This window comes from Myxocyprinus asiaticus, chromosome 39 (genome assembly GCF_019703515.2).
Source record: "Myxocyprinus asiaticus isolate MX2 ecotype Aquarium Trade chromosome 39, UBuf_Myxa_2, whole genome shotgun sequence".
Lineage (NCBI taxonomy): Eukaryota > Metazoa > Chordata > Actinopteri > Cypriniformes > Catostomidae > Myxocyprinus > Myxocyprinus asiaticus.
This window is the reverse complement of record NC_059382.1, coordinates 33,832,713-33,846,092: the sequence shown is the minus strand read 5'-3', so window position 1 is coordinate 33,846,092 and position 13,380 is coordinate 33,832,713. Positions and strand designations below refer to the sequence as shown.

Sequence of the window (13,380 nt, the reverse complement as noted above, 5' to 3'; positions counted from 1 at the left end):
AGCCATTCATGACAGATTTTGTAAAATGGAATAATTAAAACATTTAGTAGCTAGCATGCATGCTTTAGACAGATAACTATCAACACAAAATCCATTTAGACCAGGTGCTACAAAAAGTGTATTTAAATAAAGACATAGTGTTTTTAGATTATGCCTTTTTAACAAAAGGGAACACTGTTTGCCTGGCACAATCACTGTTATGCTATCAGATTTTTTGGGCATGTTTGTGTCAATACCTGATTTGAATAATTCCTTAAGTGAATTGGGTGCAAAAACAATGCACACAGCATGTGCAAATAAACAATGCAATCAGCAGGCAAGATTAATTCTTTATGAATTCCCCACATTGAGTCTTAGTGCCCATAAACGACACATGAATTTAAATCCACCATGTGTCCACATTATATTTTGTCATCTCTTTTAATTTTCAACCCCCCCCCCCCCAACAAAACAAAACAAAAACAAACAAACAACAGAACAAACTTGTTTTAAAAGGCATCTGAATTAATGAACTGAACTGACCCACCTGTGTGTGTGATGGTGGCAGGCCTCTTCTCCCGTAGATCCCCACTAAGGCATCTTTGCTAAGAGACACATTGAATTTGAGGTACATGGGGTGGTCGATAAAGACCTGCGACCGCCAGAACATTCCAGGCAGGATCAGCTGGGTGACTTTGCGGCCCACGTCTATCTCGCCCATGTCTATGAAGCTGTCTTCCGGGAAAAAGCCATCTAGTTTACCTGTGGAAAATTAGATCTATCAGTCAGCTTGAAGCCTCATAAATCTACCATATGGTGCAGTGAGAGGGTCAGTGTGCTGGGTGAATGACCCTCTTTCTTATTTTCCATTAAAAAAAAAAACACACACAAAAAACATCCCTGACCAGTGACAACTGACCACAAAGCTATCTATCTATCTATCTATCTATCTATCTATCTATCTATCTATCCATCCATCCATTCATTCATCTCATTCATTCATTCATTCATTCATCCATCCATCCATCCATCCACCTATACATCTATCCATTTTATATTTTAGGCAATATATTTTGTATAATTTAATATAATATAATATAATATATTTAAAAAAATTATACACAATTTGCCACAATAGCTGGACATTTTCTGGAAATTGATGGTATATGGTGCAAAACGTAACTAATTAGTTTCCAACTAATGGTTGCAAATTGTCAACCCATTCTAACTAATGCTTCTAAGACTATTACAATTAATTCTTGCAATTTAGAAAATACAGTACCTCATCTGTGCTAGCAAGCTAGAAAACATCCTGGTTACTTGCGTAACCTCCGTTCCCTGATGGAGGGAACAAGACGTTGTGTCGATATAGTGACACTAGGGGTCACTCTTGGGAGCCTGAGACACCTCTGGTCTTTGATAAAAGGCCAATGAAAATTGGCTAGTGGTATTTGCATACCACTCCCCCGGACATACGGGTACAAAAGGAGCTGGTGTGCAACCACTCATTCAGGTTTTATGCTGAGGAGCCGAGACAATTTCCTGGCCATTTCAGCTGGTAGTTCAGCGGTGTGGCAGGAGGGACACAACGTCTCGTTCCCTCCATCAGGGAACGGAGGTTACGCAAGTAACCAGGACTTTCCCTATCTGTCACTCCCTCGACGTTGTGTTGAGGTAGTGACACTTGGGGTCCCTATACAAAAATGCCACAACTGGCTAAACTGTGTTACGTGAACTGGCGGTGTGTGACAGGCAGACCACTGTGTGCCTCGTAGCCAGCAAACCAGGAAGACATGTAACCTCCCCCAACACTGTTATGAGTGTCGAACGGCCCTTTGGGACAAGTCGACTACCCAAAAGATAGAGACGGGCTAGCCCAGTCGTGGCCTTTTTTCCCCCTTTTTTTCCCACTCCCTAAAAAAAGGGGGATTATCCGACTGGGCCGACCAGGTCTAGTCAGAGGGGGGGGGTGTCCCTCCCAAGGGGAGGACACCATGGAGACCACACCTCTCCCAGAGAGAGAGGGGGATATTTAAGTGGAAATATGTCACATGGTTTTGCCGAGCTATGTCGGGAGTATGCCATGTGGAGAAGTCCCATGGTAGGTCCTACCCTATGGGAGAGGAGTTACTACAAGCATGGAGACTGGGGCAGAGGGGCCTCTGCCCAAGGAAGAAGCCGTTTGCCAACAGGGAAATTAATTAGCAGAAGATATACGTTGCATGGGGTTACCTATGGGGAACCGCCACATGCGGAGCACCTACCCCAGTACAGGGCTTTAGTTAGCATGTGTACTGGGCCGGTCAGCGAGTCTCTCCAAAAACTCGTCTGCCACAGGGCTCGGAGGAAATCAACCAGGGAACACAGTTTGTGAACACTACTAGAACTACAGAGAGGTCCCATGAGGGAACGAGGTGTGGTCTGAAGGGATTCAACCTCCTGGAGCCTCTCAGGAACCTGATGATCAGGTCATGCTTACCTAAGGACTTACCATCCACTGTGTCATGGTGTGCCGCTATAGCGGCTATGTACACTTTCAAGGTGGAAGGGGACAGCCGCCCTTCCAACCTCATCTGCAGGAAGGAAAGCACCAATCTAACTGCGCATCTCTGGGGGTCTTCGCGTTGGGAAGAACACCAATTCGCGAACAGATGCCACTTAAAAGCATACAGCCGCCTCGTAGAGGGGGCCCTAGCCTGAGTGATCGTGTCTACCACCATGGGTGATAGACCGCTTAGGTCTTCCGCATCCCGTCCAGGGGCCAGATATAGAGATTCCAGAGGTCTGGTCACAGGTGCCAGATGGTGCCCTGTCCCTGAGAAAGAAGGTCCTTCCTCAGGGGAATTTACCGGGGGGGGGGGGGGGCTATCGCGAGGAGTGTGAAGTCTGAGAACCATGTCTGGGTGGGCCAGCAGGGTGCTACCAGGATGACCTGCTCCTCGTCCTCCCTGACCTTGCAAGTAGGCTCACTGGGGGAAATGCATATTAGCGAAGTCCAGGGGGCCAGCTGTGTGCCAGCGCGTCTATACCAGCGATTTGAGATGCTGCTGACTCCAGAGGAGGAGACGGCGGGTGAGTTGTGACATACAACGGGAGTGCAGACCACCTTGACGGTTGACATATGCTACTGCTACTGTGTTGTCTGTCCAAACTAACATGTGCTTGCCCTGGATAAACGGCCGGAACCTCCGCAGAATTGCCAGCAACTCAAGGCAGTTGATGTGCCAACGCAGTCGTGGGCCTGTCCATAAGCCAGCGGCTGCGTGCCCGTTGCATACAGCGCCCCAGCCCGTTTTGGAAGCATCTGTCATAACCACGACACGCCTGGAGACCTGCTCTAGGGGAATGCCTGCCCGTAGAAACGTGAGGTCGGTCCAAGGGCTGAAGAGGTGGTGACAGATCGATGTGATGGCCACGCGATGTGTCCCATAGTGCCATGCCCATCTCGGGACTCGAGTCTTAAGCCAGTGCTGAGGCGGGCTCATATGCATCAACCCGAGTGGAGTGGCCACCGCTGAGGATGCCATATGCCCCAGGAGCCTCTGAAAGAGTTTCAGTGGAACCGCTGTTTTCTGTTTGAACGCCTTCAAATAGGTCAACACTGACTGTGCGCGCTCGTTCATGAGGCGCGCTGACAATGAGACTGAGTCCAACTCCAAACCGAGAAAAGAGATGCTCTGAACCGGGAGGAGCTTGCTCTTTTTCCAGTTGACCCGAAGCCCTAGTCAGCTGAGGTGCGAGAGCACCAGGTCCCTGTGTGCACAGCATATCACGAGAGTGGGCTAGGATTAGCCAATCATTGAGATAGTTGAGAATGCGAATGCCCACTTCCCTTAACGGGGCAAGAGCTGCCTCTGCAACCTTCATGAAGACGCAAGGGGACAAGGACAGACCGAAAGGCTGGACCTTGTACTGATACGCCCGACCCTCGAATGCAAACCGCAGGAAGGGTCTGTGTCGAGGTAGAATCGAGACGTGGAAGTACACGTTCTTCATGTCTACTGCCACGAACCAACCTTGATGCCGGACACTCGCCAGAATGCATTTTTGCGTCAGCATCTTGAACTGGAGTCTGTGTAAAGCCCGGTTCAGTACTCACAGGTCCAAGATTGGCCGCAACCCACCGCCTTTTTCGGTACAATGAAGTAGGGGCTGTAAAACCCCTTCTTCATCTCGGCCAGAGGGACAGGCTCAATCGCATCCTTCTGTAGGAGGGTAGCGATCTCTGCGCGCAAGGTAGCAGTGTTCTCGCCCTTCACCGAGGTGAAGTGGATACCGCTGAACCTGGGCGGACGCCTGGCGAACTGAATCGCGTAGCCGAGTCGGATGGTCCGGATCAGCCATCGCGACGGATTGGAAAACGCAAGCCACACATCCAATCTCCGGGTGAGGGGGACCACAATCTTGTCGGACGTACCGGCAGGTAGGGCCTTGCAGCGGGGCAGAGCTCAAGGTGCCACGCCATGTTGTGGCTGTGCTGAGGTCAGAGACATCGAAGCACTTACCTGGCTCCTTGTGACCACCCCCGGAACAGCCTGGGACAGGGGAGGAAGAGGCCTGTCCTCGTGACCCGTGGAGACTGTCACATCGGGGTGGATTTGTGCCACAGCTGAGCGCGCAGGGGCGGGGAGACCGCCGCTGGAGCGCCAAACCTGCAAGGATGGAAAGGTGGACGGTGGTCGTGATGACGGCCGTGCACACCAGGTACGTGACCCAGGGAACGAGGAAACCGCTCTTTTGCTGAACTGTTGGTACCGCAGCCACTTGGGCATGCGGCGAAATTAAATGAAAAAACAACAAAAGATTCTGCTCCCGGCCCTCCACCGGGGGATGGAGTGGTCTGCTTACCAGCTCCAAGGTGGGTTTCGTCGTCCCTGGGTCGCCCATCTCAGGGGTGCTTCGAAGCCTTGCGGGGGTTCTTGGTGGCCGGCCATGAGATGGGTGGCGTCTGCTTCCTGCGGTGGGCTCCACGCTGGGGCCGGGCCGAAGAGGCGGGCTGCGACAGAGCCGGTGCAGTCACCGCAGGGGGATGCCCTTGGCGACGAGCAGGCGGGGTGCGGGATCTGAGCCACTCCAGGGCTGGATGTGCCAGATAGCCTCTGTCTGCTGCTTCACCATCGAGAAATGCTGGGCAAAGTCCTTGACAGTGTCGCCGAATAGGCCAACCTGGGAAATGGGGGCAGCAAGGAACCGTGCCTTGTCGGCCTCACCCATCTCGACCAGGTTGAGCCAAAGTTGGCACTCCTGGACCACTAAGGTGGACATCGCCCACCCGAGAGACCGTGCCGTGACCTTCGTCACCCGGAGAGCGAGGTTGGTTGCCGAGCGCAGCTCCTGCATCAAATCTGGGGCGGAACTACCCTCGTGCAGTTCTTTCAGCGCCTTGGCTTGGTGGACTTGCAGGAGAGCCATGACGTGCGGGGCGGAGGTGGCTTGTCCAGTGGCACTGTAGGCTTTGGCCGTCAGGGACGATGTGAACCTACAGGCCTTGGACGGGAGCTTTGGGCGTCCACGCAAGGTGGCAGCGCTCTGGGGGTATAGGTGCACCGCGAGCACCTTATCCACCGGGGGAATGGCTGAATAGCCCCTGGCCGCCCCGCCATCGAGGGTAGTGAGAGCAGTGGAGCTGAAAGATCGGGACCAGGCAGTGAAAGGTGCCTCCCATGATCTTGTCAGCTCCTCATGCACTTCCGGGAAGAAAGGAACTGGAGCGGGGCGTGGCTGCTTTGAGCGACGCCGCGAGCCCAGGAACCAATCATCGAGCCACGAGCGTCGGGCTAGAGTGGAACCCTCCGCTCTCCCCTGAACCCTCACGACTCCCCCGAACCCTCGTGGCTGCCTGGGAAAGCATGTCCATCATTTCCGCATCGGCCTGTGACTGGGCAACTGCACCTGAGGAGGGGAGCCCAGCTGAGGCTTCTGCATCCGACTGGATGAGCCCGCTCTCCGATGCTGCGCTCGAGAGCTCATCAGCTTCGCGGGCTCCGAACAAGAGGTAGAACTCGCCGTGAGACGAGCCGGCGGACTCATCCGGAAGCCCGATCGGGGTAGACGAGTGTGCTGCGGAATGGGAGGTCCGTGGGGGGATACCCGGCAGAGGTGGTCCCATTGGGGTCCCCTATTCGCCCCCAGTGCTAGCCGCGCTGGCATCATACCCGTAGGTAGAAGGACCGAGGCGAAAGCAAGCCGCGACCGCAACATTGCCATTGTCATGTTCTCGCAGTGAGAACATGATTCATCCACGAACGCTGTCTCCAAGTGGGTCACGCCCAGACACGAAAGACAGCGATCATGAATGTCAGAAGTTGAGGTAACGACCGCAACCAGGAATAACACACAATTGGGAAGGCATCTTTAAAAAGATGCGTCTTTAAAAAGACGTTCTGTGTGTGCCGCTCTTTTAGAAAAATATACTCTCTTTTTTCTGCCAAAGCGCCCAGGGGCGTTTTCTTCAGTGCACCAGTGCAGAGGAGGGAGAAGCCGTTGAAATGCGCTGTCAGATCCAGCAGAGTTGAATGAACAGTCAGCTCAGTAAACATCGACCGTTCGGCTCCGAAGAGAAAATCTGAATGAGTGGTTGCATACCAGCTCCTTTTATACCCGTATGTCCGGGGGAGTGGTATGCAAATACCACTCGCCAATTTTCATTTGTGACATATTCACACAGCAAAAAGTCATTTTCTCAATCAGTATTTCTTTCAGTAAAATAATGTAAACACTTTAAAAACTAGATAAATGTACTTAAAATTACAACGTGGCGATGTTTATACTTAAAACAAGAAGAAGAAGAAATAAACAAAATACATATTTGCCAGTGGGGTAAGAAAAGAAAACTTAATTCAAGATTTACACAGGTACTGTACATCATCAACAAAAGGTCGGAATGTACAAATTTAAGCACTACTCCAAATGGGTTACAGTTCTGTCAACTGACCAGAAACTTTTTTTCTTTATTTTTGAGCCCTGGTTCCTAAAGAGCTTCTTGGTACTATCCTTTAGGTACTATATACAGTATTCTGTATGTGGGAGATGGTCTGTATGCATGCACCTAGTGCTGATGTACCTTCCTCACTGGACCCTGAGGAAATGGCAACATGTGCTTGCCAGTGTGGATCGGCCAATTTTTGCAGTGATGGCGACAAAAGCAGACATCCTTGCAAACAGAGCCCAGAGGACTTGCAGGCAGCCATCGCTTCGCAGGGCTACACATGCCATGGCAGATGGCAGTCTCTTGAAAAGTCAATCATTTGCGATGTGCTATATCAGGAGAGACAGGACACGCTTTCCCGCCTTCCAATTTGCCGCCTCCATATAACGCATTACCACATCAGTCCCAATTACACATCTCACGAAATTCAGCTCTGCTGTTCAACTCTTATCATTGGATGAACTGTCTCAAAAATCATTCAAAACAAAAATAATATTATGTTAACTGCCCATTATTGAAATATATGATATATCAGCCTCCTTTTGCTGAGGCAGTTTACAGAGATGAATCTCAAGGACATTTCGGTTTTATATTTCACCACAAAATCAACAAAAAAAGAATAAGAAATGATATTGTTAATCATCTAAACATCATGATTTATGCTGATTTTATTTATTTGTATTGCAAATAAAAATGACTACATTACAGTAATGAGAGTTATCATTGAGAATAATGGGTACAGGTAAAATGTCTAGATGCATTATGATAGTACATCTTTGATTTCATACTTTATTGTGAAAATAAAGTTATAATGAAAAAAAAAATAATCTTAATGGTACAAAAAACATTTGACTTTGATTTTGGGGTGAAATGAAACCTAGACATGTTTTCGTAAGATTTGCCTACAGATGGCCAATCACAGTCCCCTGGAGCAAATTACAACTCAAGGCCTCACACTGTGGCAAAACAGAAATGGTCATCAGAGTTGGCAAATGCATGAATTTAAACAAGGTCTCGCTGGCACTTTCCAGATAACATGTTTATGGCTAATTGAACTGATGACTAGAATGTGCAAACATTCAAATCGTCAGAAAACCTCACCGGTACAGTGTTTATCTAAGTTAATGCCAGGGATGTACAGCATAGTGACAGGGGATTGATTCGCTCTGTTCTTGATGACAATGTTACTCTGACAGTCAGAATTAAAAAGCCTATTGATTTCCCCTTCAGCCGCAGATATCACTCAGACACAGGCACTGTGGCAGCTTCTGTGTTTGTGGCTTCGCCCGCTGCTTTTCTGCCCACTGCTAAATGAAAAAAGACGTCTCTGCAACTCATCTATATGGTAATGGTCTGATCTGCCACCTTTTGTCTGAGGTCTTTTGCAAATAAAATGGCTAAATATGGCCTGCACCCGCAGAAAAGCAAACTTTTTCTACTGTATGGAGTGCTGTCTCCATGACCAATGGGGTTGGTGTCCGCTTTCTTCTGCTGCCAGGAAAACTCTAGTCCAGTCTTAGAGATGAAAGTAATGCGTGGCTTTTTGGATGGGTCAACTTCTAATCTGCCTAGAGCCCCTGGATACCCAATCCCGATAGCTGTGCCATTCCTTCTTCCAGGAAGGAACAAATAATACCCTTCCCATTTCTCTGCAACTTTCATTGGATTGTAATGCAGATCTCAAGGCAAGCCACTAAGACTGGCCACAGCATGGTGTTAGCTGACAAATAATTCTGGATCTCGTTAAGTCTTTGAAAATCAAAAATAAGAAGTTATAATACTAGCCAGTGCTGAGCTAATTTAGCGGGAGATGAGTTCATGCAAATCTGGCAGGAAATTAGCTGGAAATGTTCAAATGCGGCATCGGATTTTAAATGGTTGAAGATCATGAGTTTAAACGTTTGTCGAAATAAAAGTTTAAGGTTAATCAAGGGTAGAGGAAATCAAATTGGGACGTTTCCCAATGGTAATGCTTTTTTTTTTTTTTTTTTACATCTGTCGTTATTTTGTAATTTTGCCTTTTTAACTTTATGACATTAAAGTTAACCAGCATTAAATCACTGCGATAACTATTGGTACCAGGACGTAGAGGCAAATAGTGAAGTTCTTCCTCGAGAGTGTATCCCAAAAGTAAGACTTCAAAAGCAGAAGCTCTCTTGCACAATGTATGTTTTCACGCTTCTAACACGAGTGCTGGAAAGCAGATGTCGCAAAATCTACGGTCTTAAAGGGGTCATGTCCAATTTATTACTAGAGTTAATCTACATTACTTATTTTTTCAAATTTTCTTATTTGGCTATTATTGGTGTAACCTTAACTGGCAACTTTTAAATCCGATAACTATTGGCAAGATTTTAATGCTTAAATTTGGCTAGCGATTAACATTATTGTCCCCGCCTGTATGGCCTAGTTGACGTTAGTCGAAAAGTTGTTTCAGAATTGGAGCAATGACCAAAGATTACAAAGTCAAACAAAATAATGTGCACTGATGAATAGTGCTTAGTAAGTTGTTCATTAATAGTATTTTATTTTTTTTTTCACACAATTTGGAATGCCCAATTCCCAGTGCGCTTTTTTTTAAGTCCTCATGGTCGCGAAGTGATTCGCCTCAATCCGGGTGGCGGAGGATGAATCCCAGTTGCCTCTGTGTCTGAGACCATCAACCTGCGCATCTTATCACGTGGCTTGTTGAGTGCGTTGCCACGGAGACATAGTGCGTGTGGAGGCTTCACGCCATCCACCGCGGCATCTGCGCTCAACTCACCACGCGCCCCACCGAGAACTAACCACATTATAGCGACCACGAGGAGGTTACCCCATGTGACTCTACCCTCCCTAGCAACCGGGCCAATTTGGTTGCTTAGGAGGCCTGGCTGGAGTCACTCAGCACGCCCTGGGATTTGAACTAGCGAACTAGCGAACTCCAGGGGTGGTAGCCAGCATCTTTTACCCAGGCCCCCTCTCATTTATAAAAATGAGATTTTGACATACCGTCATCTTTGCTTCCTCGGTCTGGGAACTCTAAACCTGTGTTGCCCAAAGGTGGCAAGCCCAGATCTGTGTGCAGATGTAGGCCACTTGTGTTGTCTTCCATCAACTGATATATCTGCCTCTGCATCGGCTGTAACTGCCAATTGAGTCCGAAGAGGTGCATGGCTGCGAAAAAAGAGCAACAACAGATGGTACATTTTTGTGTGCTGGAGCAGTGATTACAGAGCATGTGACTTGGTGTACATTAATGTAATTAAATTAGATTCACTGAGGAATACTATAGCATCAGAAAATTAACATCCTTGAGGCTATGGGGTAATTAAAGCAAGGCTATATGAAAACAAATGTGTTTTGACTTGATTAATCTTTGGCAGTTTATAAGCACCAAGAGAACTACAACCAATAGTGCAGCCCACCAATGTTGTAAGAAAAAAAGGCATAAAAAAAGAATGGTATTTACCCGAAAATATCAATTGTGTCATCATTTACTCACCCTTATTACGTCTCAAACTCTAATGCCTCTTTTTTTTCTTTTTTTTAAGAGTTTTTGAAGGAATTATGTGTTCATATCCATACAATGCAAGTCAAAGGCAGCATAAAGATAAACCATACAGCACAAGTGATTTAATCCACATCTTCTTAAGGTATACGATCGGTTTTGGGTAAAAACAGACCAAAATAAAACTCCTTTTTCACTATAAATCATGACATCTTCAGCCAACTTGCTGAGATCACAAGAGAAGCTCAATTACAATTCCTTGCACTTGACACATGTGCAGAGCTCACATACAATGCATGTCAAGATTTATAGTGAAAAAGGAGTTACATTTATGTCTTTTTCTCACCCAAAACCAATCGTATCACAAAAGACAAGGATTAAACCACTCAATGTTGCTGTGTCAGGCTGGTCGGTATTCTCAAACAAACTGCAATGCTTTTATAGTGCAGTGTCTACACTTTTTACGGAAATCAACTTATCAATGGCTTACATGAACTTGTCTCTGCATACTAACCTGAGAAAGGAGAAAGTGTTTAACAAAGAAAAAAAAAACTTTTTAATCTATATTATAGTATAAATGTTAAAAAATAAGAAAAGAAAAAAACATTGTACACTTAAGATTGAAAATCAAGGATTACTTGAGAAACACGTCAGTTTACTGGTAAAGTTATCATGGTGCGGTGAAGTCAACAAGAGCTAAACAAAACCATCACCCCAACCCTCAGGGCACAAGAAAAGTGGTGTACAACCAGCAGACAAAAAAGCCAGAGCCCACAGGGCAACACTTTTCTTTTCATCCTATTAGCTTACTGATACCCCACTCCCCACCCCCGCCCCCATGACTAAAGAGAAAAGGAAATGATCAAGACAGCACGAACACAACAAGAGGTTTAGATGAATGCGTGAGGAGTACCAAAAACACAGCGATATCTCACAAGGTCAACAAAAGCAGCACCCTCTGGGATGAACTCTGATGGTGCGGTGAACAGGGAAGGAGGGGCCAGACATGATGGATCACCAGAAAGAGAATGGTCATGACCAGCTTAGCCAGGCAAAACCCTGTTCTGGAAGTTTACAGTCAGCAGATAAAATGCCAACAAACGGCCTTGGAGTTCTTTCTTACATGGTTTCAATGGAATTCTAAGCACACAGTGCAAAAAACCTCGGATTTAAATAAATCTCAATTCGCTGTCTACTTTTGCACACTAAAAGTATGTATTTTGCTGGTGATGAGAAAGTAAATACTTTTGAGAATGAAGTTAAGATAGTACGTCAGAAATGGGACATAGTAACACATCATAAAATTGTGTTGTCTTGGATTCTATTAGCATGCTAGTGTAGCTAAACACTTAAAAAATAGTAACATTGGGTGCATCTCATTTATGAATGCATGCATCCTCATTTCCTTTCCTTGTATTCTTTCTTCGCTTCCTAGCTCCTCCCTCTTAGGAAACAAGGAAAGGATGCAAAAAAAGGAAATGAGGACAGACGAATCGAAGCAAAACCGATTTGTAAAATGGAATGTCCTGCTCACTGAAGCGTCACTTCAAAGCGCCGTCTCTGCACCTCTCAATCTCTGCATTACCTCAGATTGCTTGCCGTTATGTTGTTGAAACTTATATTAATTTATATTTTCATAATAAAACCTAATAATTCAAGAAGTACTATAAAAATATGTGACAACTGTGGATAATTTAAACCTCAAAGGTGAAACATCAGCTAAAACTGTTGTGTAAGATGTGAAGAGGGAGGAGAATTTATGCGTGCATCAGGTGCTGTCCAAAAAAGTTCTCTGTATAAGATGCTCCTGAGCTTCCGTGCTCAAGCGTCCTTGGTTAGCTTCCTCCATCTTCGGCTCTCTCCTCCTAGTGGCGCATTAGAGAATTGATACGTCCTTCATGATGGTGGACTTTGATCAGTTTCTGGGTCACAGGCTTGAGGATGGAGGTGTGAGGAAACAAGGATGCACAATTTAAGAAATGAGAAGCACCCATTGGCTCAACCAATGTTGTGAATTTGGGTTGGTACTATCTGTTTGTCCAGTCAATGGAAGATGGGGGGAGTGTTTCGGAAACCTGTTTAAAAAGTGTAGAAGTTTCGTTGTCTGGGTAATGAAGGAGTCAGGAGGCAGCGAACTGTCAACGTGAGTATGTTTATTACTCTTCAGCGTCGTTCATGAAACATAAACAAAAAGGCACTCAGTGGCCAAGTATTCACACACACAAACGAGTAAAGGCTTCTATCGAGCACACACAGGTACAGTGTACTCTCTCTCTGGTCTCTCTCTCACTCTGGTGCCTTGTGCATCTTTTTATGTGTCCCTCCACCATCACTACAACAATAAACAAGTGTTAGAGATAATGACAACCCAGGTGACGAGCCTTACCGCTTTCTCTCTCCCACAGACAGACACACGACCATGCCCCCATCACCACAAAAACCCATTTATTTGTGCAATTCTGTTTGATGACACTGTAGAAATAAAAACTGCTATAGCAGCTTGACTAATGTAAAAAAAATGTTCTGTAGGTATGGATGCATACTTTGAAAATCCACTGGAATTGGTACACCATTGTGGCAGTTGTAGCATACACTAATTTCAATGCACTATAATATGGGATGCACTAATCTTAATCTTGCATACTACATAGTATGGATAATATGCAAATTGGGATGCAGCCATATTTTATAAAGAAACTGCTGTCGGAGTAGACTAAGACGAGTGTCGAAGTAGATGAAACAAATGATCTAGCATTTCTGCTCTTCCCCACACTCAATTTCTTTCCCTATGTGAGTCCCCATTTCTCCTTTGTAAGTACAGAGCTGGTTTCAAATTGCACAAGTGGCTTTTTCTGCCAAATTCTCTTGACAACCTGTAGTGACAATTCAGGACTAAAATTACTTTTCCGCTCCACTCAATATCTCAGAGAGGAGAGAACGTATTTGTTTTGTGTGGCGGCAAATATTTTCTCTCGATAAGGGT

General features: G+C 46.2%; 1 protein-coding gene across 6 annotated transcripts in view; it reads right to left on the bottom strand.

Annotated features, from left to right (window-relative positions):
- Positions 1 to 13,380, bottom strand: part of LOC127430127 (teneurin-4-like) — a 443,558-nt gene that overhangs the window by 178,502 nt on the left and 251,676 nt on the right. For all 6 annotated transcript variants that reach the window (XM_051679634.1, XM_051679635.1, XM_051679636.1 and 3 more), the window contains exons 6-7: positions 9,899 to 10,063; positions 527 to 741 (exon numbers count right to left, since the gene is read on the bottom strand). In XM_051679634.1, the coding sequence (XP_051535594.1) occupies positions 527 to 741; positions 9,899 to 10,063 (380 nt within the window). The remainder of the gene's footprint in view (positions 1 to 526; positions 742 to 9,898; positions 10,064 to 13,380) is intronic.